Below are 22,429 nucleotides of genomic sequence, written 5' to 3' on the forward strand. Positions count from 1 at the left end.
GTGTACTTTCACATCTCTCCCTCTTCAGGATGGCCACTAAAATCTGCCTTCCATGGACTAAGAAAACAAGCTGGTTACCTCACTAGGAATTATACAAGAAGTTTTAATTTTAAACCCCTTCTTACCACCTCAGTATTTCAATGGACTTCCTTCTGGCATGAGCTTCTAACTAAGCCTCACTGGTTTGGCCCAAATTCAAGGAGAGTCCATAAAGTCTGCAAATGGGGAAAATGAAATGGGGACTATGAATATTACAAGGACATCTGAAATTGTTCCAAAACATGAGGGAATGACTTCTTAAAAACTTCACATGATTTGTGAGGATTCAGCTACATAGTCACTGAATTACAAAAGCAGCCCTCAGGAATACAATCTACTCCAGACACTGATTAGGAAGCCTTGTGTGACAGAATCACTCAGATGTTACAGCATACCTGTGAACTGAGAACATCATGGGAACAGGCTGAGGTCAGTTAGGGAACCTGCTCAAGGTGCCACAGCAAGGCGGTGTCAGAGAGAAGACTTGAGTTCCAACACTGTGCTTGTGACCACATCACCACCCCTTCTAGAATCTGGCTCCCTTGACTCTCCTGCCTCTGATCTCTAGTATCTTCTAACCAGCCAAGGGCTAGCCTTCTCTAAATGCTCCCTCTCAAAACAAACTTTTTCCGTGTGGCAATATTTCAACCACAAAGACAATCACAAATCTACACTCCCTCTTCTCACTTTCCAGGACTCATTTCTCTCAATGCAAAGGTCATCAACTGAAGCTAAAAGCAGTGAATACATTATCTTCCCATAGAATGTCAGAAGAGGGCTTCCCTGGTGGCTCAGTGGTAAAAAATGTGCCTGCCAATACAGGAGACACAGGTTCGATCCCTGGTCCTGGAAGATCCCACAGGCTGTGGAGCAGCTAAGCCCCCGTGCCACAGCTACTGAGCCTGTGCTCTAGAGCCTGGAAGCCACAACTACTAAAGCCCACTGCCCTAGAGCCCAAGCTCCGCAACAAGAGTAACCACCGCAATGAGAAGTCTGTGCACCGCAACTAGAGTAGACCCCACTCGCCTGAACTAGAGAAAAGTCCATTGCAGCAACGAAGACCCAGCGCAGCCATAATTAAATAAACATTTTTAAAAAACAAAACAATGTCAGAAGGATCTTAAAATAGCAAATCCAGCCATTTTTTAATCAAAATTTTCTTTTCAGTGTCAGCTGAATCATCAGGTAGTGTTCCAGTGAAGTACTGACTGGTCCATGACTGGACGAGCAACTTTAACAATAAGGAAGCACAAAACAGCCTGGAGAGCTCCCTGAACCAACATCGCCCCACCCCAGGTGGCAGCACCAGACCCAGCGGGACCTGGCCAGGCCTCCTTACCTGTAGACGACAGCAGGGATGCGCTTCCAGGACCGGAAGCCGGCAACACTGTCCAGTTCTTTGTCAGTGATCCAGGCAGGCACTATGAGCTCCTGTGGATAGCTACCACACAGCCTAACAGGGACAGTGAGGAAGAGGGAGAAGGGAAGGAGGAGGAGAGACTCGAGTGAGCCAGGGTAAGGGTGTGCATCAAGCTACCCCAGAGCCAGTTCAAAAGGCAGCAAGGAGCAAGACTTGAGGCTTCGCCCTACTCAGTGGAGCGGGCTGCCCTAAGTGTTATGCATGTCAAGTGATACTACCTTGGGTTGTTCCATTTGATGCTGCCTTTTGGAAATCTGGCCATCTTAACAATCAATGAAAAAAAGGGAGCTGAGAGGCACTCACTCTACCCTAACTGTTGTAACCAATATACGGATCACTTCTAACTACACAGGTACCCAGTTCACCTGCAAAGGTGGAAGTCTGTGTTACTCTACCAGGCCCTCAGTCTTTCAGGGAAACGTAGTAAGTGCAAGAGCCCCCAGTTTCGACTTCCCAGAGACCTCATAGGATTACTAAGGTGTTGTCTGATGTGAACCAAACAAGGTGTCCTAATTGTAGGTAACAGGTGCAGCTGTGGGTATACAGATGCAGCAGAGTGGGTCAGCCCCACCTGCATACACAATCACAGCCCCATTAAGCCAAGTCAATGATGCGAGTATGCTATTAATCATCATTTCTATAAAACACACTTCAGAACTACAATCAAGGGGGGAAAGCCAGTTTTTTAAAAATTTTTATTTTATCTTACAGTTGACTTACAGTGTTGTGTTTAAAAAAGCTGCTTTCATTAGGGAAAACATTAGGTGTTTTGTTTGTCTTACTTCACAATTATTTGGATTGCTACGCTCCTGTCCTCTAAGTACCACGTTACCTAGCAGCAGCTCTTCACCAAGTATGGCCGCTCACTCGGCAGATACGCAGTCTCCAGTATAGGAAAGGTGGGTTACATGCGAGCAAAGCCTGTCGCAGCCCCAGGCTCCCTGAGGACCCCCTCCCACCTTGATTCTCTCCTTTGACTTGTCAGCTGAGAACAGGCAAAGGTATGACACACCTGTAGCTCCTGACTCTGGGCAACACCTCCTTGCTCAAGGTCCATGTTAAGAACTGTATACAGTAATTAGCTGTAGTTTTTCCAGCAAAAAATTAAATGTCCTGATGGCTACCCACAAACAGTCCAAGAAAACAGCTATCATAATTTGAGGCAGTTGGAAAGATAACAACAGGGATTAATGTCTCCAACTGCTGCAGGGAAACTTAAGAGGAAAAGGACACGTTAATTTAAAAATTCTGGACAATTTTCTTTCATTTTATAGAAATCTGAATCACCAAAATCATAGTAATTAACTGCCCTTCCCTATCAAAGTTCTTATACCTTCCAAGGAAATATTTAGTAATGGTTACATTAATATTTAAAGGTTAAACAATCATAGCTATGACATTAATTTTAGATCAATGAATTAAAGAACAGAATAAGACTTAAGCCTACTTCATATGATCTGGGGTAAAAGTACGTAAAAACCAGCTCCTAAGTGTTTTATCGAACAGTGATGAGGACAACAGAACCTGCCTGCCTACAGGTTTTAGACGTACATGTGCCAGGAGAGAGGCCTGGAGGGGACCGGAAGGAAGACTCCAGGATTCCACTAAGTAAGAATCTCTTTCCACTCCAGTGATAGCAATGGAAACAGGAGGCTCAATAAGTACTCTGAAAATCATACACTTATATTTAATAAATAAAACTCTGTTTTAAAGAAAAATTTTAAATTCAAATGTTCTGCCACATGAGAATTGGGGTTTCTAGAAAAGACAGTGGTCATGAAACACAGTCCACAGGGACCAAATACAACTCACTTGTACTTCTCATTGATGTTAGAAATCCTCCAGGCGTTGTTCATATCAAAACCCATCCGCTCCACTTCATTTTTAAACCTTGACGTTACATGTTCCCCTAGGGACCAAAGACAGACAGGAGAAAGGAAGAAAGGAGTATGATTTTGCAAAACAAGTGGAATAAAAGCACTGGTACCCTACTTAGTTTTTTTTTAAGTATTGTAATAAATACCATATTTAGTTTTTAAAAAAATCTCCTGCTGGGATAAGACTATAAAAAGAAATGAGGAAATTAATTCTGATCAAGGATATTATCTCTTCAATTAAAAATAAATTTAAAAAATTAAAAAGGAATTAATATTATCTCATCTAATCACTACTATCAAATTTAAGGGCAGTATCACTGAGCACATTTTACAGAGGATAAAACAGACTGGGGAGATTATTATGGCAGCTCTGTCTGATCCCAAAACCCATGTTCTTGTCACTATACTGGCTAGCTTCCTATTTCCACATTCAGACTGATGGTATACATAAGAAATAAAATCAGTAAGTTCACCAAGATGAGTAATATGGATCTGTAACTCCTCATGAGAAACTCTCTGGGCCAGATTTCAGAAATTGAGCTTTCTGGATTTTACGGTGGTATATGTATTATCAGTTCAGTTGCTCAGCCATGTCCGATTCTTTGAGACCCCATGGAATGCACCACACCAGGCCTCCCTGTCCTTCACCAACTCCTGGAGCTTGCTCAAACTCAATGTCCACCGAGTCAGTGAAGCCATCCAACCATCTCATCCTCTGTCGTCCCCTTCTCCTCCTGCCTTCAATCTTTCCCAGCATTAGCGTCTTTTCAAATAAGTCAGTTCTTGGCATCAAGTGGCCAAAGTACTGGGAGTTTCAGCTTCAGCATCAGACCTTCCAATGAATATTCAGGACTGATTTCCTTTAGGATAGACTGGTTGAATCTCCTTGCTGTCCAAGGGACTTTCAAGAGTCTTCTCCAACACCACAGATGAAAAGCATCAATTCTTTGGCGCTCAGTCTTCTGTATGGTCCAGCTCTCACATCCATACATGACTACTGGAAAAACCATCGCTTTGACTAGATGGACCTTTGTTGGCAACGCTGGGTTAATGATCTCAAAAGCATTAAACAAACATTAACACCTTTACAGTGAAATACATGGATAACTCAAACTAAGTGGGTTAAATAAAGCAGCAAATAGCTAGCTCAGATCAAGTCAAACCATCAAATAAAATTAAAATCTTTGATTTTCAGAACCTTATAGATTACAGAATTGCAGTTAAGAGATCATGAGACAGGGCTTCCCTGGTGGCTCAATGGTAAGGAATCTGCTTGCCCATGCAGGAGATATGAATTCAATCCATGGTCCAGGAAGATCCCACATGCCTTGGTCAGAACAGCCAGGCCTCTGTGCCACAACTACAGAGGCTGTGCTCCAGAGCCCGGGAGTCGCAACTATTGAACCCACAAAGCTGCCAACTACTGAAGCCTGCACTTCTACAGCCCATGCTCTGCAACGAGAGAGGCCACCGCAATGAAAAGCCCGTGCAACACAGCTAGAGAATAGCCCCCACGAAAAGCCGAGCAGCAACAAAAACCCAGCACGGCCAATAAATAAATAAAAGATCATAGGACTTTAACTGCCTGTATCCAGGAATCTCAAGAAATACCACACTACTAACTAGAACGCCGAGCATTTGTAAGAACATCCACCCAAACAAGTATAACCCGCCTACATTTGCCCTCGTGGATTTGGCTCCTTCTTCCTTAAGACAGCGAGCTAGAGAGGCAGAAATGAACCAAATATAAAAGTCATTAAATCTGAAATATTTCCTTCGGTGAGAACAGAGTCCTAGAACAGTAATTTTATAAAGAACAAACAACAACAAAACAAACCATTCGGCAATACCTCTAACATATAGCCTTACAGGCTGTAAAATAAACACTGGTGGGGCTGGGAGAAACTATAGTAACAAAAGCACAAAACAGCCAGCACTGGTGATCACAGCTTTGCTCTCCTGGGAGAAGAGCTTCAGAATGGGAAACAGCAATTACATGAATGAAGGACAAGTCTATAAAACTACTTCCCATTTAAACTGCTCTTCTTGAGCTTAAACTAGGCATTGTATGTTTCCTGAAGGAGAGCTATAAAATGATGAGGTTCAGAGATGCAAGAGGAAATAATCAACTGAATCTATTCCATTCTGGCGAAGTTTTAAAAGTGGTATAATCTTTCAAACAGGAAAAAGCTATCTGAATTAGGAGTGCCATCTGTCTACAAACTGTAGGCAATGGTGACCATCAAGAATTCTAGACAGGGGGTCTTTTCACTTATAATCACAATACAAAAGCTGTAAAACTATAGCAACTTCCAAGTTCATTAATTAATGACAAGATTTCTCCCAACTTGGAATATAGTTCCAAGTCTCTGAAAAATGTAAAAAGATATTTACTTAGTGGTCATTTACATTAGTACCTCTATCTTAATGGATACCCAGACACCCTAAATAGAATCCTATAAATTTAAGATTAACCATCTCCACATCCCTCCCCTCCCTCCTCCTCAGGCAGTTTTCTATATAGAACCACTGCCCAAGAATGGGTTTAGAATTTCCATTCCCAGCATGAAACTGAGCTACAAACAAACATATACTGAGTAGCCATCATTTAAAAACATCTGTTATTTCAAGTTCCCTGAGAACCAAGAATGAGTTTTAATTCTCTTTGTATTCTCTAAAGCAGTGACTTCATCAACTTTGAATCTGACCATTACAACCTACAGTAAGAATGTTTTACACCACAATTCAATACAATGTATGTTTCAAGAGTTTCATAAAACAATACTGACCCTTACTATGTGTGTGACTCACTGCTATTTTCTATCCTAAGTGTTTCATTTCATACTTCATTTCTTAAAACTTTGGTTTCATGACCCACTGGTGGATCACAACCTGCAGTTTGAAAACCATTGCTTGAAAAAACACTGAGCAGCAGACCTTACATACACAGAGTAAATCAACTGGCTTTTGCGAAACTGTTAGAAGTTCACTTGTGCTTCTCCTGCCAGAAAAGTGCAAGCCAAGCACAAACACTGCTGGGTTTTCCTTGAGAACTCCCCTCTTAGAATTCTCATATCTCCACCAATTCAACATCAGATATGCTGTAATAACCCCAATTTATCTGTTGGTTTTTATTTCCATTTCAACCCTTCCTATGGGCCTTCCCCATCCCCAAGTGAGGATCTGTACCTCTTTAACATTTTGTATTTCTTATACTACATACAGTCCAGCAATTATTTTAATGAGAATATAAACTTTTCTTTAAAGCAGTAAGTCCCTCTACCATAAATTCAGTATCAACCAGCAGTCTACAAAAATTTCCCCCCAAAAGTCTAGCTCCCGGGGTGATCCTGAGTACTCACTCACACCTACAATTATATGCAACCTAAAGGCCTGGGGCAGAAGGGCCAGGCCCGCACCCAGGATGTGAGGAAGGTCAGTGCCAGAGTCAGAGAAGGTGAGAAACAGCCTCCAGATTTTCAAATATGGAGAGAAGAACCCTTCTCTTCTGTGAACAAAGGGCCCGGTTCAGTTGTCTAGATGTACAATTACTGGACTGCGATCAAACTCAGAAAGCAGACTCTGCTGACAAGGGCTTTTACTTCCTCTAAACAGGCAGCTGCACAACAGTATATGGCCCAGAGTCATGCTGTTCGTGGTTAATCAAAAGGTGCTTATCAGGCAATTCACAGGGAAGAGGTCAGAGAGGCTGGTCTGATGCTACTAAACTAGCAACTCAATTGCCCAGTCATCTGTCAGACTCCAGATTAATGCTCACATACAAAACTACCACCAAGAAGACAGCTAAAACGAGAAGGATATTGAGCATACAGCTTGAGTCCATTCTTTAATTTAGACTTTGAAATGGGGCTAACAGCAGAGTCAAGAGGTTTGCAATGAACTCTAACAGCATTATGGAGACTTCCTCCAAAACAGATTAAGACTTAGAGCAATGTGGCCATAGGATGGCTGGCTAACTATGACAGGTTATACAGTCAGAAACTAAGATTTACATGAATACAAGGTAATATAATTTTCCCATTTCCCTCCTCTCTGACACATTCTACTCTTAACAGGTTAGGCAGAGAAGAGTCCATAAAAGGTTTTAATAACTTCTAAAAGACTAAACTAACTTCCACCCTTCGGAGTCTATGCCTGTGATCTCATGTGCTGGGGCAGGTTAAAAAATGGCCATGACTTTGAAATACCTCAGGTGCTGTCTCACCTAAAGATGACTTAAAGGAATGTGGCTGTCTGGTCTGCTCCTAACTGGTGAGTAATGCTGTAGCCACCACCAATACCCAACAATACTGGGTAGAGACAGAAGAACTAGGCTGACTGGCTTTAAAAATGCCACCACAGTGTTTTTCAAGGGCGAGTTTTCCTTCACAGTGCAAATATATTAAAGGAAAAAGGCATACATATGCACACACATTCAAACCAAGTCACTGAAGTACACTAAGACTGCATATGACTTGTAGCAGGTTGACTTCAGTGTGGAACATACATATTAAACACACAACACAACCTTTAGTCATGGAGTAAGTTCCAATCAGTTACAATGGTATCACTTTATATATTCATACTTTCCAAAATGTTTTCATAAGCATGACACTTAGGAGGCACTCAAGCATTCACTGAACTGAAACAGTGCTAACTTTCAGAATATACAGATCAGCTTGGGCAGGAAGAAAAATGTCCCACACTTTGAAGAACACAGGAAACTGAAGAGAGGACAGATGGCTTGCCCAGCGTTGTTTTAAAAATTAAATGGTAGAGTACAGGTTTGAATTCAGGTTTTCTAGTCCCTAAATCAGTATTTTGCCCCCTAAATGCCTCCATCCACAGCATGAAAAAAAAAAAAAAAAAACCAGGAAACTGTGGATGTCCTGGCGGCCAACGAATACCAAATATTGTCAAGGGAAAGAAAGGTCTGGGAAGTAAAATCATCTCAGCTCAGGACAAAGCCATTTACAATTAATAAACAGGAGTTAAGTTCTGATCTGGCACATCTTAGGAATATTCTAAGAGTTGACTCAAATCCTAAAGAAACTAAATTATCAAAGAAATAAGGAATCACCTAACGATGAGGAATTTGCAGTCTGTGGTTCTGAGAGAAACAGGTTAGGAGAAATTCAAGCCTTGTTAACTAAACACTGTTAACTAAAACTAAACACTGTTAACTAAACACTAAAGCCCAAAACTAGGGAATGCCTTTTGTAATTAAGAGCCTTAAACAAATCAAAGTTCTTACATAACACAATACAAGGTACACACAATAACTTCTTAACATAATACAACAAGGTACACCCAATAACTTCATTATCCAAGGAGATGGTAGAGATTAAACAATCTAATACATAAGATATACTGGGGGGCTTCCCTGGTGACTCAGTGGTAAAGAATCCGCCTGCCAATGCAGGAGACGCAGGTTCGACCCCTGATTCCAGAAGATGCCACATGCCATGCAACAACTGAACCCGTAGCACCACATTTAATGAGCCTGTGCTCCAGGACCTGGGAGCTGCAACTATTGAGACCAGGTGCTGCAATTCTTGAAGCCCATGCTCCACAACAAGAGAAGCCGGGGCAATGAGAAGCCTGCACACTGCAACAAAAGAGTAGCCCCCACTGGCCACAACTAGAGCGAAGAATGCACAGCAACAAACACCCTGTACAGCCAAAAATAAATAAATATTAAAAAAAAAAGACTCCGCCTTGCCCGCAGATTCCCTAGTCTTCCCTGGTCTGGGAAGATCCCATATGCCACGGAGCAACTCAGCCCGTGCACCACAACTACTGAGTCTGTGCTCTAGAGCCCAGGAGCCACAACCACTGAAGCCCACACTCCACAACTAAAGAAGCCACTGCAATGAGAAGCCCGTGCACTGAAATGAACAGCAGTCCCTGCTCGCCACAACTTGAGAAAGCCCATGCACGATCATGAAAACTCACCACAGCCAAAAAGTAAAGTCTGAGAAATTTGCATTAAAAAAAAAGGAAAAGATGTAATGGGGACTTCTCTGGTTGTCCAGTAGTTAAGATTCCATGCTTCTACTGCAGGAAGCACAGATCTGATCCCTGGTCAGAGCAATGAGGAAGACCTGGGTTCAATTCCTGGGTTGGGAAGATCCCCTGGAGAAGAGAAAGGCTACCTACTCCAGTACTCTGGCCTGGAGAATTCAGTCCATGGACTGTATAGTCCATGGGGTCGCAAAGAGTCAGACATGACTGAGCAACTTTCACAGGGAATTAAGATCCCATATGTCGTGTGGTATGGCCAAATAAAAACAATTTAAAAAAACGATGTAATGGCTAAAAACTTAGCAAATATACATGTAAAATTCACAAATTTGATTGCATGTAAAATCACTTTAAAAACTCAAAAAAAAAAAAAAAAACACCTGAAAAGACCCATAAACAAACAAAACCAATGGCATATAAAGAAGGAAAAAGAAAGATGGAATGGATAAAGGAGTGAAGTGAGAGAGAGCTTAGGCACATTCTCATCACCTTCCCAGGCTGGTTGTCAGTGACCTGTGGGAACCACTGTGGGTCCCACTGGCTGACCAGGCTTGTGGGAAGCTCAGATTCCTAAGACTTTCCCTGAGGCTCCGCAAGGGCAGGTGCCTGTTTTTCACCTCATACCCACAGCACATCATACAATCAGTTCCCAATAACTAAGAACTGCTTTCAAGTTTTGACTCTGTCAATGCCCTGCAGTTCAGTTCAGTTGCTCAGTCATGTCCGACTCTTTGCGACCCCATGGACTGCGGCACGCCAGGCCTCCCTGTCCATCACCAACTCCCGGAGCTTACTCAAACTCAAGTCCATAGAGTCAGTGATGCCATCCAACCATCTCATTCCCTGTCGTCCCCTTTTCCTCCAGCCTTTTCAATCTTTCCAGCAACAGGGTCCTCTCCAATGAGTCAGTTCTTCGCGTCAGGTGGCCGAAGTATCGGAGCTTCACCTTCAGTCCTTCCAATGAGTATGTAGGATTGATTTCCTTTAGGGCTGACTGGTTTGATCTCTTGCAGTCCAAAGGAACTCAAGTCTCTTCTCCTACACCACAGTTCAAAAGCATCAATTCTGCAGTGCTCAGCTTTCTTCATGGTCCAACTCTCACATCCATACATGACTACTGGAAAGACCACAGCTTTGGCTATATGGACCTTTGTCAGTAAAGTAATGTCTCTGCTTTTTAACATGCTGTTGAGGTTGGTCATAGCTTTTCTTCCAAGGAACAAGCATCTTTTAATTTCATGGCTGCAGTCACCATCTGCAGTGATTTTGGAGCCCCCAAAAATAAAGTCTGTCATTGTTTCTCCATCTATTTGCCATGAAGTGATGGGACTGGATGCCATGATCTTCGTTTTTTGAATGTTGAGCCAGCTTTTTCACTCTCCTCTTTTACTTTCATCAAGAGGCTCTCTAGTTCTTCTTCGCTTTCTGCCATAAGAGTGGTGTCATCTGCATATCTAAGGTTATGATATTTCTCCTGGTAATCTTGATTCCAGCTTGTGCTTCATCCAGGCCGGCGTTTCGCACGATGTACCCTGCCCATAAGTTAAATAAGCAGGGTGACAATATACAGCCTTGTCGTACTCCTTTCCAAATTTTGAACCAGTTCGTTGTTCTATGTCTGGTTCTAACTGTTGCTTGTTGACCTGCATACAGATTTCTCAGGAGGCAGGTATGGTGGTCTGGTATTCCCATCTCTTGAAGAATTTTCCAGTTTGCTGTGATCCACATAGTCAAAGGCTTTATCGGAGTCAATGAAGATGTTTTTCCGGAATTCTCTTGCTTTTTCTATGATCCAATGGATGTTGGCAATTTGATCTCTGCTTCCTCTGCCTTTTCTAAATCTAGCTTAAACATCTGGAAATTCTCAGTTCACATACTGTTGAAGTCTAGCTTGGAGAATTTTGAGCATTACTTTGCTAGCATGTGAGATGAGTACAATTGTGCGGTAGTTTGAATATTCTTTGGCATTGCCTTTCTTTGGGATTGGAATGAAAACTGACCTTTTCCAGTCCTGTGGCCACTGCTGAGTTTTCCAAATTTGCTGGAATATTCAGTGCAGCACTTTCACAGCATCACCTTTTAGGATTTGAAATAGCTCAGCTGGACTTCACCTCCACTAGCTTTGTTTGTAGTGATGCTTTCTAAGGCCCACTTGACCTCACATGACTGGATGTTTGGCTCTAAGTGCTTGATCACACCATTGTGATCATCTGGGTCATGAAGATCTTTTTTGTATAGTTCTTCTGTGTATTCTTGCCACCTCTTCCTAATATCCTTTGCTTCTGTTAGGTCCATACTGTTTCTGTCCTTTATTGTGCCCATCTTGGCATGAAATGTTTCCTTGGTATCTCTAATTTTCTTGAAGAGAAAATCTAATCTTTCCCATTCTATTGTTTTCCCCTATTTCTTTGCACTGATCACTTAAGAAGGCTTTCTTATCCTTCTCCTTGCTATTCTTTGGAACTCTGCATTCAGATGAACATATCTTTCCTTTTCTTCTTTGCCTTTTGCTTCTCATCTTTTCTCAGCTATTTGTAAGGCCTCCTCAGACAACCATTTTGCCTGTTTGCATTTCTGTTTCTTAATGATGGTTTTGCATGGCCTCCTATACAATGTTAGGAACCTCCATCCATAGTTCTTCAGGCATTCTGTCTATCACATCTAATCCCTGAATCTATTAGTCACTTCCACTGTATAACCGTAAGGAATCTGATTTAGGTCATACCTGAACGGTCGAGTGGTTTTCTCTACTTTCTTCAATTTAAGTCTGAATTTTGCAATAAGGAGTTCATGATCTGAGCCACAGTCAGCTCCTGGTATTGTTTTTGCTGACTGTATAGAGCTTCTCCATCTTTGTCTACAAAGAATAAAATCAATCTGATTTCAGTATTGACCATCTGGTGATGTCCATGCATAGTCTCTTGCGTTGTTAGAAGAGGGTGTTTGCTATGACCAGTGCATTCTCTTGCCAAAAGTCTGTTAGCCTTTTACCTGCTTCATTTTGTACTTCAAGGCCAAACTAGCCTGTTACTCCAGATAGCTCTTGACTTCCTACTTTTGCATTTCAGTCCCCTATGATGAAAAGAACATCTCTTTTTGGTGTTAGTTGTAGAAGGTCTTGTAGGTCTTCATAGAACCATTCACCTTCAGCTTCTTTGACATTAGTGACTGGGGCACAGACTTGGATTACTGTGATATTCAATGGTTTGCCTTGCAAACAGAGATCATTCTGTCGTTTTGAGATTGCACCCAATTACTGCATCTCACTCTTTTTGTTGACTATGAGGATTGCTCCACTTCTTCTAAGGGATTCTTGCCCGCAGTAGTAGATATAATGGTCATCTGAATTAAATTCACCCATTCCAGTCCATTTTAGTTCACTGAATCCTGAAATGTCGATGTTCACTATTGCCATCTCCTGTTTGACCACTTCCAATTTATCTTGATTCATGGACCTGACATTCCAGGTTCCTGTGTAATACAGTTCTTCACAGCATGAGACTTCACCTCCAACACCAGTCACATCCACAACCGGGCGCTGCTCTCACTTCGGCTCAGCCTTTTCATTCTCTCTGGAACTATTTCTTCACTCTTCTCCAGTAGCATATCAGGCACCCACCAACCCGGGGAGTTCATCTTTCAGTATCACATCTTTTTACCTTTTCATACTGTTCATGGGGTTCTCAAGGCAAGAATACCAAAGTGGTTTGCCATTCCCTCCTCCAGTAGACCACATTTTGTCAGAACTCTCCACCATAATCCATCCGTCTTGGGTGGCCCTACAAGGCATGACTCATAGTTTCATTGAGTGGGACTTTGCAATAGGCTTTGCCTCTGAGTCTTCATTTCTTTGGCTACCGTAACAGAAACACCACGCTACTCTGACCGTTTGACAAGGTCATGAGGGTCAAAAGTATATATAGTAAAGCACCTTTAAAAATATGCCTATGTTTGCTATAATTTAATTAAACATATGAACCAAAAGCTTCAACCAGTAAATGAGCCAGGAAACAAAAGGATACAAGCTTAGATTAGCCTCCCATGTTTAAAACAACCCAGAGCAGGAGTGTTAAGATTGAAGGTTCAGGATTGAGGTTTAAAGGAAAAAAATCTCTTAAAAAATCTCTAAAGTATACTGTATTAGAAGGAAGCGCACCTTGTTTCACAGCTTAGCAATTCAAGTCATTGCTTTCAAGCTGAACATATCTTTTAAGATTCAGTGATAGATCAGCAAACTTCTATTTATGTCAACACACAATTTATAGAAAATTACACACAGAGAAACGACATGAACTTGGTCAGAGCCATTTCTGAGACAGAAACATACTGAGGAAGACAAAGATTTCATAAGGAGTCAGGAAGTCTGGAACCCAGACTCCTAGATTATCTACAAAAGGTACTCTAGGACTTGAAAATTCAAAGACAGCAAAAGGTCACTTTGCAATCCATTATTCTGTGGCCTAACCTCACACCTCTACCTTTATTAGTGCTACTTGCTCTAAAATTCTTTTCCCCATTCTATTATCAATAACAGCTTTCCAATCTTCAAAGCCTACTCAAATGCCACTCCTAACGTGAAGTCTTCACAAACATGTATACAACACTCATGGCTCCCTTTCAGGGGGTTTCCATAACACCCATACCCTCAGTATTTTTAGTCAGGCTCAGTAAACTGGTGTTTTCTAATTTTCATGGGGAAGAACTGACATCTTCTAATGAGCTTAGAAGAATGATGAGCACGTGCTAGGTGCTTGATGAAAAGTACACTGATTAATAAATACATCAATTTTAGGAGTCTCATTTCATGTTAAGGGTGTCTCAAGCAGTAAATTCAGTAAAGCCAGCATCTGCACATTTAGAAAGGCCTACCTGGCCTGCACAGGTCTCCGTGTTGCTCTTTTTCACTGGCGTAGACCTCCATGCACCAAGCATGGTATGCAAATGAGAAGAGATCTTCTATTTTAGCAGGTGGTCGGATTGCATTGTTCAGTCTCTTAAGCCACTCTTGACACTGCTCAAAGGTTGAGAACTGACACCTTTGTAAAGCCAAACAAGTACAAATGTAATCAGAAGACAGCTGACAATGAAACCTAAGGGAAACCACCATTTCAAGAGTGCCTACTGAGTGAATGATAATTACAGTCAAAAAACATTAGTATAGAGGTGGTCTAATATTTATGATTTATAATTTGAAAAAACACATCCAACAGATTTTAGTCAATGATGGAAAATGTCAAGAAGAAAAAAGTTAGACATGTGGAAAACTTTAATAAAATCTCTTCTGAGACTGATTAATGAAATTATTAAAGTAAAATAGCAGTCCCTCTTCCAGGAATGGGGTTTCATTCCACTTCTCCCACCAAAGCTTTATGGTTGTCCCTCTCAAGAAATATGTTTAGAAAAGTTCTTTTTGTTTTGTTATGACATGTCATGCTAAACTCAGAAGCAGTTCACAGTACTACTTTTAGCCAATTAGGGACTAATTTCAAAATTAATCTACTTAGCAATTAGAAAAAATCAGCACCTTTAGACTGAAAATAAGATACATCACCCTGAAACTCTCAGCTGTGACCGTGTAGAGACCAAAACCGTTCTATTATCAAGTGCAATTTTTAGTGCATATATATAACTAGGAGATTAAAATAATTAAAACAGTGTAAAAAAAAATACTTAATCTTTTCAAATGCAGTATTTAAAACTGAGTAATTAATACACAAGCTTTTTAAACAGTAAGTTATAACCAGTATCTATCAAAAGCAAGCCAAATCTGAATGGCTAAAAAGCAACTTAAATATTTACCTTAAAACCAAGGAGGAAAAAAAAAAAAAACCAAGGAGGAATCAACTATACTCCAACAAAAATTTGAACAAACAAACAAGGAGGTCACTTAAACCTCTCTCTTATCCCAACTAGTGTGACTTATCAACATGCCCACACACAATGTTCACTGGTACTCTAGAATAGGTCATAAAAATAAAACAAAAATTTGGGGAGTGAAAACGGGGAGAGCTACTACATTTAAAATTCATTTCAGTCACCCTTTTCAACCATTATAATGAAGATTAGATCAGATAAAGCCAACACTGAAGAACCTTGACGAGCAGCAGGACATCTGCAGAGTCTTAAAAAGTGCCTCCCAGATTGCTATCAGTTGCAATGGAGAACATACAGAAATTACACACAAAGTGGGTGATTCCTTCAAAGAATGATCAAAACTAACATCACTGGTGGGGAACAGGCGGGCACTGTTTGCCTCTAGCTGTAATACAATATCCTGAAGAGGACACCACCTCCTGTGTACAGTATTCCAGCTGAGAATGTACAACCTCAATTTATTCCTGAGGAAACACTGGACACAAAAGAAGCATTCTATTATAATAAAAGATTGTTTTCTTCAAAGTGCTAATGTCAAAAAGATAAAGAAAGGTGATAGAAAATATTCCAGATTAAAGAAAGCTACAGAATCATGGCAACTAAATACAGTATGTGACCCTGACTGAATCTTGTTCTGAATGAGGTAGGGGCAATGCTATAAAAAGGCATTATTTGGTCAACTGACAGAATTAGAACATGTGTAGCAGACTGGATAAAAGTATTACAAGTGTAAAACTGTGAAGTTGATAATGATACTGTGGTTATGTAAGAAAATACCCCTATTCTTAAGAAAGCACACTTGAAAATTTGGGGGCAAAGAGCCATGATTACATAAATTACTTTCTAATTGTTCAGAACAAGAATTTCTCACACACACACAAAATAACACAAATGGGATAAAATGTTAACAGTACTAGTGCTCTTTACTATTTTTATGTTTGTATTTATTTTGCAAATTTACGGTTATATCCAAATAAAAAAGAAAATGTATCTTTCCAGTAGCAAAGTAGCCTGAAGATAAAATATTTTAGGGACTAACTACTCAGAAAATGTCCCTAACTAGGCTGACCCTCAAAAGCAGTTTCTGTTATCAAATCATGAATCCACCCTTTAAAAAGTATTTTCCACACTAAACAACAGCATAAACACGTCACATACCTGATAACTTTGCAGTCTTTGCAAGTCAAATGAAGCTGAAATATATCTCGGCATTCAACACTTTCTATAAGCTGCAATGGGATCTGCAATTAAAAAAAGATGAAGTTCCCTTAGTCAAAAAGGCATTGCCCCTGCAGTTCTGCAATGTGTCCAGCAAGAGCGATTAGAGAGCCCTACAGGAGAAAGAAGCACAGAACTGCATATTCATCTGCATCAACAGCACTCAAGTGATTTAGTGGGTGATTTAGGCTTCCCTTCCTCAGTCTCTAATCAATGCCCTCGAGTCATGTCACAGCACAAGGACAACCCATGGAGAGGAGGCACCACATCTAGAAGAACAAGGAAATACAGCAATGTGTCATCTCTCCAGCAACAAACTTACAATCTCCTCTCTCAAAGTACTACTTTATGATGCTAGAGCTAGCTGTGATTTGTGGTGACACAGAAGCTGAAGGGAACCAGAACAGTTAATCCTGTCCTGTTGACAAAAAAGAGCTGCAGATCAAGATACTAGTGGGACTATACTTGTCTCCTATCCCAAATGTCAAGGTGCCTGGGCCCTTGTGTCAGCAAAGGAGCAATGTGAAAAAGACTGGAGGTCCGACAGTCGACGGAGCTGCTGGTCAGGCTCTCTGCTCAGCAAGAGAGGGACAGCTCTCACACTGGCCTAATGGGCTAGGTTTACTGTGTCTCAAAAGACAAGCTGAGGAGCCCTGCTACCAAGGAGGGCTCAAGGTATGAGTAAGCTGGGATGGTTCTCTCCCTGCCAATCTGGTCATCTGAAACTGAAACAAGATCAGTGTAACAGCGGAGGGGGATCAGAGAAGGGAGGCAGATAGGAGGGAAAGCATCTGAAGAGGGTGATAAATCCTCAAGCTGTCGTCAGAATCCTCCTGTCCCTCAACTTTTCCTGACTCAACCCTTAACCTCAAAAATTTCCAATTTCCAAAACTTTTAAGAGAACCTGGTAAAAATTATAGCAGATACTCTCACTCGTTGAAAAAGGATATTTTTACGCTGTATCAAGCCCAATCAAAATGTGGCTCTGGGAGCTGCAAGGAGCATTCCAGCAGTCCGTGTTTTGCGTGAGGCGGCGGCGGCAGTCTCCTCCAGCACAGACAGAAACGAGAGAGCACTGCCTGCAGCGGGTGGCCCTGCTGCTGGCTGAGCCCCTTTCAGGAACAGGCTTCCGGCGAACCCTGCCCGACCATGCAGCTGCCAGAGTCAGCTGAGAACTCTCAGAACAAGGACGTGGAGATCGAAAAGAAGCCCTTATGATGGACATGTCGAACAAACACAAAGAAACTTGGGTAGGGATTAAAAAAGAGAAGAAAACAAAATACTGTTACTCAACTAATGGCTGAGAGTCCTACCTCAGAAGTAGAGCCTTCTAGATTTATCTACAAAATTCCCTCATAATAGGACCAGAAGTAAGAGAAAGACTAAGAACTCCTGTCTGTGTTCAGAGAAAGAAAAAGGACCTCTGGCCCTCTGTTTTTAAGTCCTTTACCCCAAGGTGCTGTTAGAAACCGGAGCTGATGCAGTTAAAGATTCTTTTAAGACCTGTACATCTAAGAAGGAAAAACAACAACGTATCAGTAGGGATAAACTGTGAAGGGGTAATAGGAGATTAAGAGATCAGAAGGGGACACTGATTTTTCCTCAGGCCGGTCCTCTGGGTATCCTGTAACAGACTCATATTAGGTTTTTTGTTTTTTAAACCTACAGTCCCCATTCTCCCCCAAAAACAAAAACAGAAAAAGAGGTGCCAGGCTGGCAATTCAGAGGCCTGAGTTCTAATTTCAATTTTCTAAAATTTTACCAACCAAAATTCCGCCTGCTTACCGACCTCCTTGGGCAATCCTCTAGCCTTCCCACATGCCACCAGCCTTTGCTTTCCGGTGGTCCCAGCTTAGGGAGGCCCGGGCACAGGGAACGGGCAGAGCCTGGGGTGGAGTGCAAGTGAGCTTTACAGATCCACAGGCTCTCACAGCAATCACGTGCTCCATGTCCCCTCCAACACCCTACCTTATAGCTAGAAAACCTGAAAACCTACTAACATTATTACAGACGCTGGAGGGAATGGACCAGCCTGTGCTATTTTGCCACAAAGAACAAAAGTTTTACATCCCTACTATTTTGGACTAGAGCCCAAGAGCCTATGTTCAGACTTCTAAAACACAAAGATGCAACACTTCAGAGTATGCAAAACATTTGCTACCTACATGCTTCCAATATACAATTTTTCATGTATTTTAACACTGCAAACTTAAGAAAGGATAAAAATACTGGTTGCTAGTATATAGATTATAGCAAATCACAAGAAACCACCATGTGTATTCAAGTCATAGATAACAGCAAACAGATTTTAATAATCATGCAGATTATCACATGCAAGGAAGTTTAATATGCAGCAAGAACAAGGACATAAAAGAGAAACACTTGATTTTGTATCAAATGAACAGCTCCCTTTTTTCTTCCCCTTTCATCTTAATGTTACTCTTCAATGTACCCGCTGCACCCTCAAGATTGCCTTCTCTTTGAAAAAGGCAGAGCTAGTTAGCTTTTCCTCTTCATACAGTCAACCAAAATATAAAATAAGCTTCTCTACTTCTTTAAAGGCAAGTCCACTGATTCAGGTTTCTCAACTTTCATCACATATGAGGAGGGTCCTTACCATTTCTGTCACTAGACATACCCGAAAGCAAAGAAATACAGGTTCATGAGGCAGACCATTTTATAGCTCAAGAAGGTTAAGACACTCCACCAAAGCGAGCGGCAGAGTCAGGACCAGAATCCATGACTGCCTTCCAGCTCAGGGTCCTTCCGACATACGTGGTGTGCCGTTCTTCCTCTAAGACGCCCTTCCCTTTTGTGTGAGCACCACTTTAGTTTTTCTTTCTCTATTAAACAGCCTCTTCACCAGGGAGCTTAAGAGGAAAACACAATGTAAACCAACATTCTACAGAGGCAATTCTAAGAAATCTGAAGTCACAATCACACCCTCCCTAAACGACTCAGTGCTTTGCAACAGCTCATCCTCATTTTGCTCCTTCTCTGCCTTCTACTTGCCAGGCAATTCTCTCTCCCGTTACAGTGCTTTTCTCCTTATAAAACCCACCAAACTCATGCTTAAAATACATCAAACACACTTCAGTGCTGTTAATCAATTCCTCTAAAGGTCAAAAGTTATATTACATACACCAAAACTCATGAGAGCATCAATCCAAAAGAGCAGGACAGCGGCAGTTTAAGAACGTAATAGACATGCATAAGTATAAGAGAGTTGCAGTACTCGTTCCAGAGGGAATTTTATGTTATTTCCTACTGTATTTACCGTAATTCATTCTGGGTCTGAATGTGTGTGAATTACTAAGCACCAGAATTTAAAAGTGGGATAAAGTATACTTTTTAATAATAAATGCCCTTATATAGACTGAATGGGGAAGTACTAACCTTGCATACACATGGCAAATAAAAATGGCAGTAACAGAGTAAAAATAATGTAATGAGTCTTAACCTAAAATCTATATAACACACCGTGGGTTATCTGGGTTCTAACAATTTAAAAACCAGTCAGAAGAAAATGGTCACAGGTTAAAGACCCAAATTCTTTATGGCTCACTTCTGGTATTTACAACGTACTCTTCCAACATGGGTTTTCAGAAGCCTCCTCTGATTTATGAATGCTAAGGCCAAAGGGCATCGTTAACAAAAACCTTCTGATGCTTGGAGAGTAACAAAGATTTTCAATGTACAACAGTTAGGCAATGTAAAAAATGTAGGGAATGCTAAGGAAGGTGTTTCCAGGTATACTTCCAGCTTGTTCCTAAGAAGCATTAACAGACCAGTCTAGAAATGGGAGTTTTAACGTCCTTTTAAATACTAACGTTGTCTTTACTTCTGGTTGAAATTCAGGTTACATTTTTTGAAGGTCACAATTCCATCTGCTCATGGGACTATGGGGCTTTACTCCACTCCACAAATTGTCCTCATGTACACAAAACCACTAGAACTTTCTCTAATATGAGGAAAGAGACTCATGCAGAGAGGACACACTTTGCTGACTTGCAAGGTGAGCATCTGACACTCAAAAACAGTTTGTTCCAAGCACAGGTGCAACAACCGCCTACAATTCTCATGCTACTTACTGGGATTTCAGAAGCAGCAGACTGAGAGGCTGTCTATTGAATTACACAACAAAAATCATTTTAAAATTTCATTATCTTCACTTGAACACTTACTTGTTTGTAAATTAGCTGAGCAAAGAAATATACCTATACATACGTAAAAATACAGTCTGGGAAAAGCACGGAATAGGAGCAGTTCATACCTTAAATGCTACAACTGAACCACCCTACAGAGGTTCTTTACCCTAGAAACTGGAGATTGGATACAATGTATGTGCGTTACAGTAACGATGAGGTTAAGAGAATATACGATATCAGACAGCTATTTAAAGCTTGATGGTATAAGTCATTTAAGAGTTAAATGCGTTCATTTGAAAACATACAAAATGATGCAAATTGGAGCATGCCACAATACATACTGACACATCTGGGTTTTGATGGCTGATATATGTTTGATTTAGATATAGTAACTTTTAGGGGAGGGGTCTCTTAATATGACAGATTTTACTGAAATACTCATCTGCTGAGGGAGGACCAGAATAGGAGGAGCCATTGTTTCCTGGAGTAACCACAGGTTTTAGGAGCCTAGCACTGTGATGTGATTAACTTATTTGTACAAAGAAGCCCTAGTCTCTCCCAATCTGAATTACTTAAAATCACTGCAACTACAAAATATTTTTACACAACCATTTTTCAGTGCAAAGCCATTATCTTGGGCTTTTAAAAAAAAGACAGGCAGACTCTGTGCCTTAGAGGGTTATCATGCTAAATGGAAAACACTTTTTGGTGAAGAAATTGGTCACAAGTTAAAAACAAGGGTAAATTTTCTTAAGCACTGTATCTCAATCACAGTTGGGGGACCAACAATTCCAGTAAACAATCTATCATACAGCTACTGTTAGAGAAAAAGATGATGCAGGCTTATTTACACAGAAGTATGATTTAAAAGGAGCTTTAAACCCAGAGAAGATTTTTAAATGGTCTAATATCTATTTCAAACCCATTATTAACTTCAATTCACTTAATATTTACTGAATACAATGGCACAAGTAAACACATTGGATTCTAAAGATACAAAGATGAACAAACAAAAAATTACAACATATCTGGTAAAAGTTGTTAAAGTGTGTTCAAGACACAGAAAAAGCCAGAAGAGAGGGTAATAAACTGTCAGGGAGGGAACTGGGACTGAGAAAGGCTTCACAGAAGAATATTATCACCTGAATCGGGTTTTGACAGATGAAGAAAAGTTCCTTAGGTAGGAGAAGAGAGAACTCAGAGGTGTAAGGTATGTCTGAGAGTCCAAAGAGGGTGGTTTCACTAATACAAAGGGGAGAAGGGGAAAGAGAGGGAAACAGAAAAGCCATAAAGGACCAAGGATCACATCACTCAGGGTGACACCACGTTAAGTAATTTCACTTTAGAAGTAATCAAGAAAAACTGAAGGCTTTTAGGTTGGTGAATGACATGATCCAATCCATGTGCTCTCTCCAACAGATCCTTTACCCCAATAGATCTAAAAATAGTCTCTGAAATACTTGGCCATAAACCAAAAAGCTGAGAGACAGGACTGCAGGAAAAAATGCAATGATACGAAACTACATTATCTCCACATGTAATTTAATTTTCACCAATTCTAGACATTTAAACACAAAATTAAATTGGGTAATTCTACTAAAATTGCTGTCATTATTTCCACAGTAGCTAGTAGGATCTGGCTGCTGGGATGTTATAGGAGATTCCATCCTGTCACCTCTTATCAGGGCCACTCAATTCCAAACGGACCCTTCTGAACAGTGGCACATGATATGAAAGCACAACATGTCTCTTGCCTTGATGAATCCAGTGTGTATTTTTAGCTGACAGACAGAAAACTAAGACAAGAGCTGTGATCATAGCCCAAATCT

General features: G+C 40.9%; 1 protein-coding gene across 10 annotated transcripts in view; it reads right to left on the reverse strand.

Annotated features, from left to right (window-relative positions):
* MTMR3 (myotubularin related protein 3) overlaps positions 1–22,429 on the reverse strand; it is a 125,586-nt gene that overhangs the window by 23,031 nt on the left and 80,126 nt on the right. For 7 of the 10 annotated variants that reach the window (XM_043436873.1, XM_043436858.1, XM_043436839.1 and 4 more), the window contains 4 exons: positions 16,393–16,475; positions 14,230–14,396; positions 3,272–3,368; positions 1,379–1,492 (listed from right to left, as the gene is read on the reverse strand). In XM_043436873.1, the coding sequence (XP_043292808.1) occupies positions 1,379–1,492; positions 3,272–3,368; positions 14,230–14,396; positions 16,393–16,475 (461 nt within the window). Of the gene's footprint in view, positions 1–1,378; positions 1,493–3,271; positions 3,369–14,229; positions 14,397–16,392; positions 16,476–20,543; positions 20,577–22,429 lie in introns of all 10 variants that reach the window. The other 3 variants (XM_043436811.1, XM_043436819.1, XM_043436887.1) reach the window with 2 other exon arrangements.

Source organism: Cervus canadensis, chromosome 1 (assembly GCF_019320065.1).
Source record: "Cervus canadensis isolate Bull #8, Minnesota chromosome 1, ASM1932006v1, whole genome shotgun sequence".
In the NCBI taxonomy this organism is placed as follows: domain Eukaryota; kingdom Metazoa; phylum Chordata; class Mammalia; order Artiodactyla; family Cervidae; genus Cervus; species Cervus canadensis.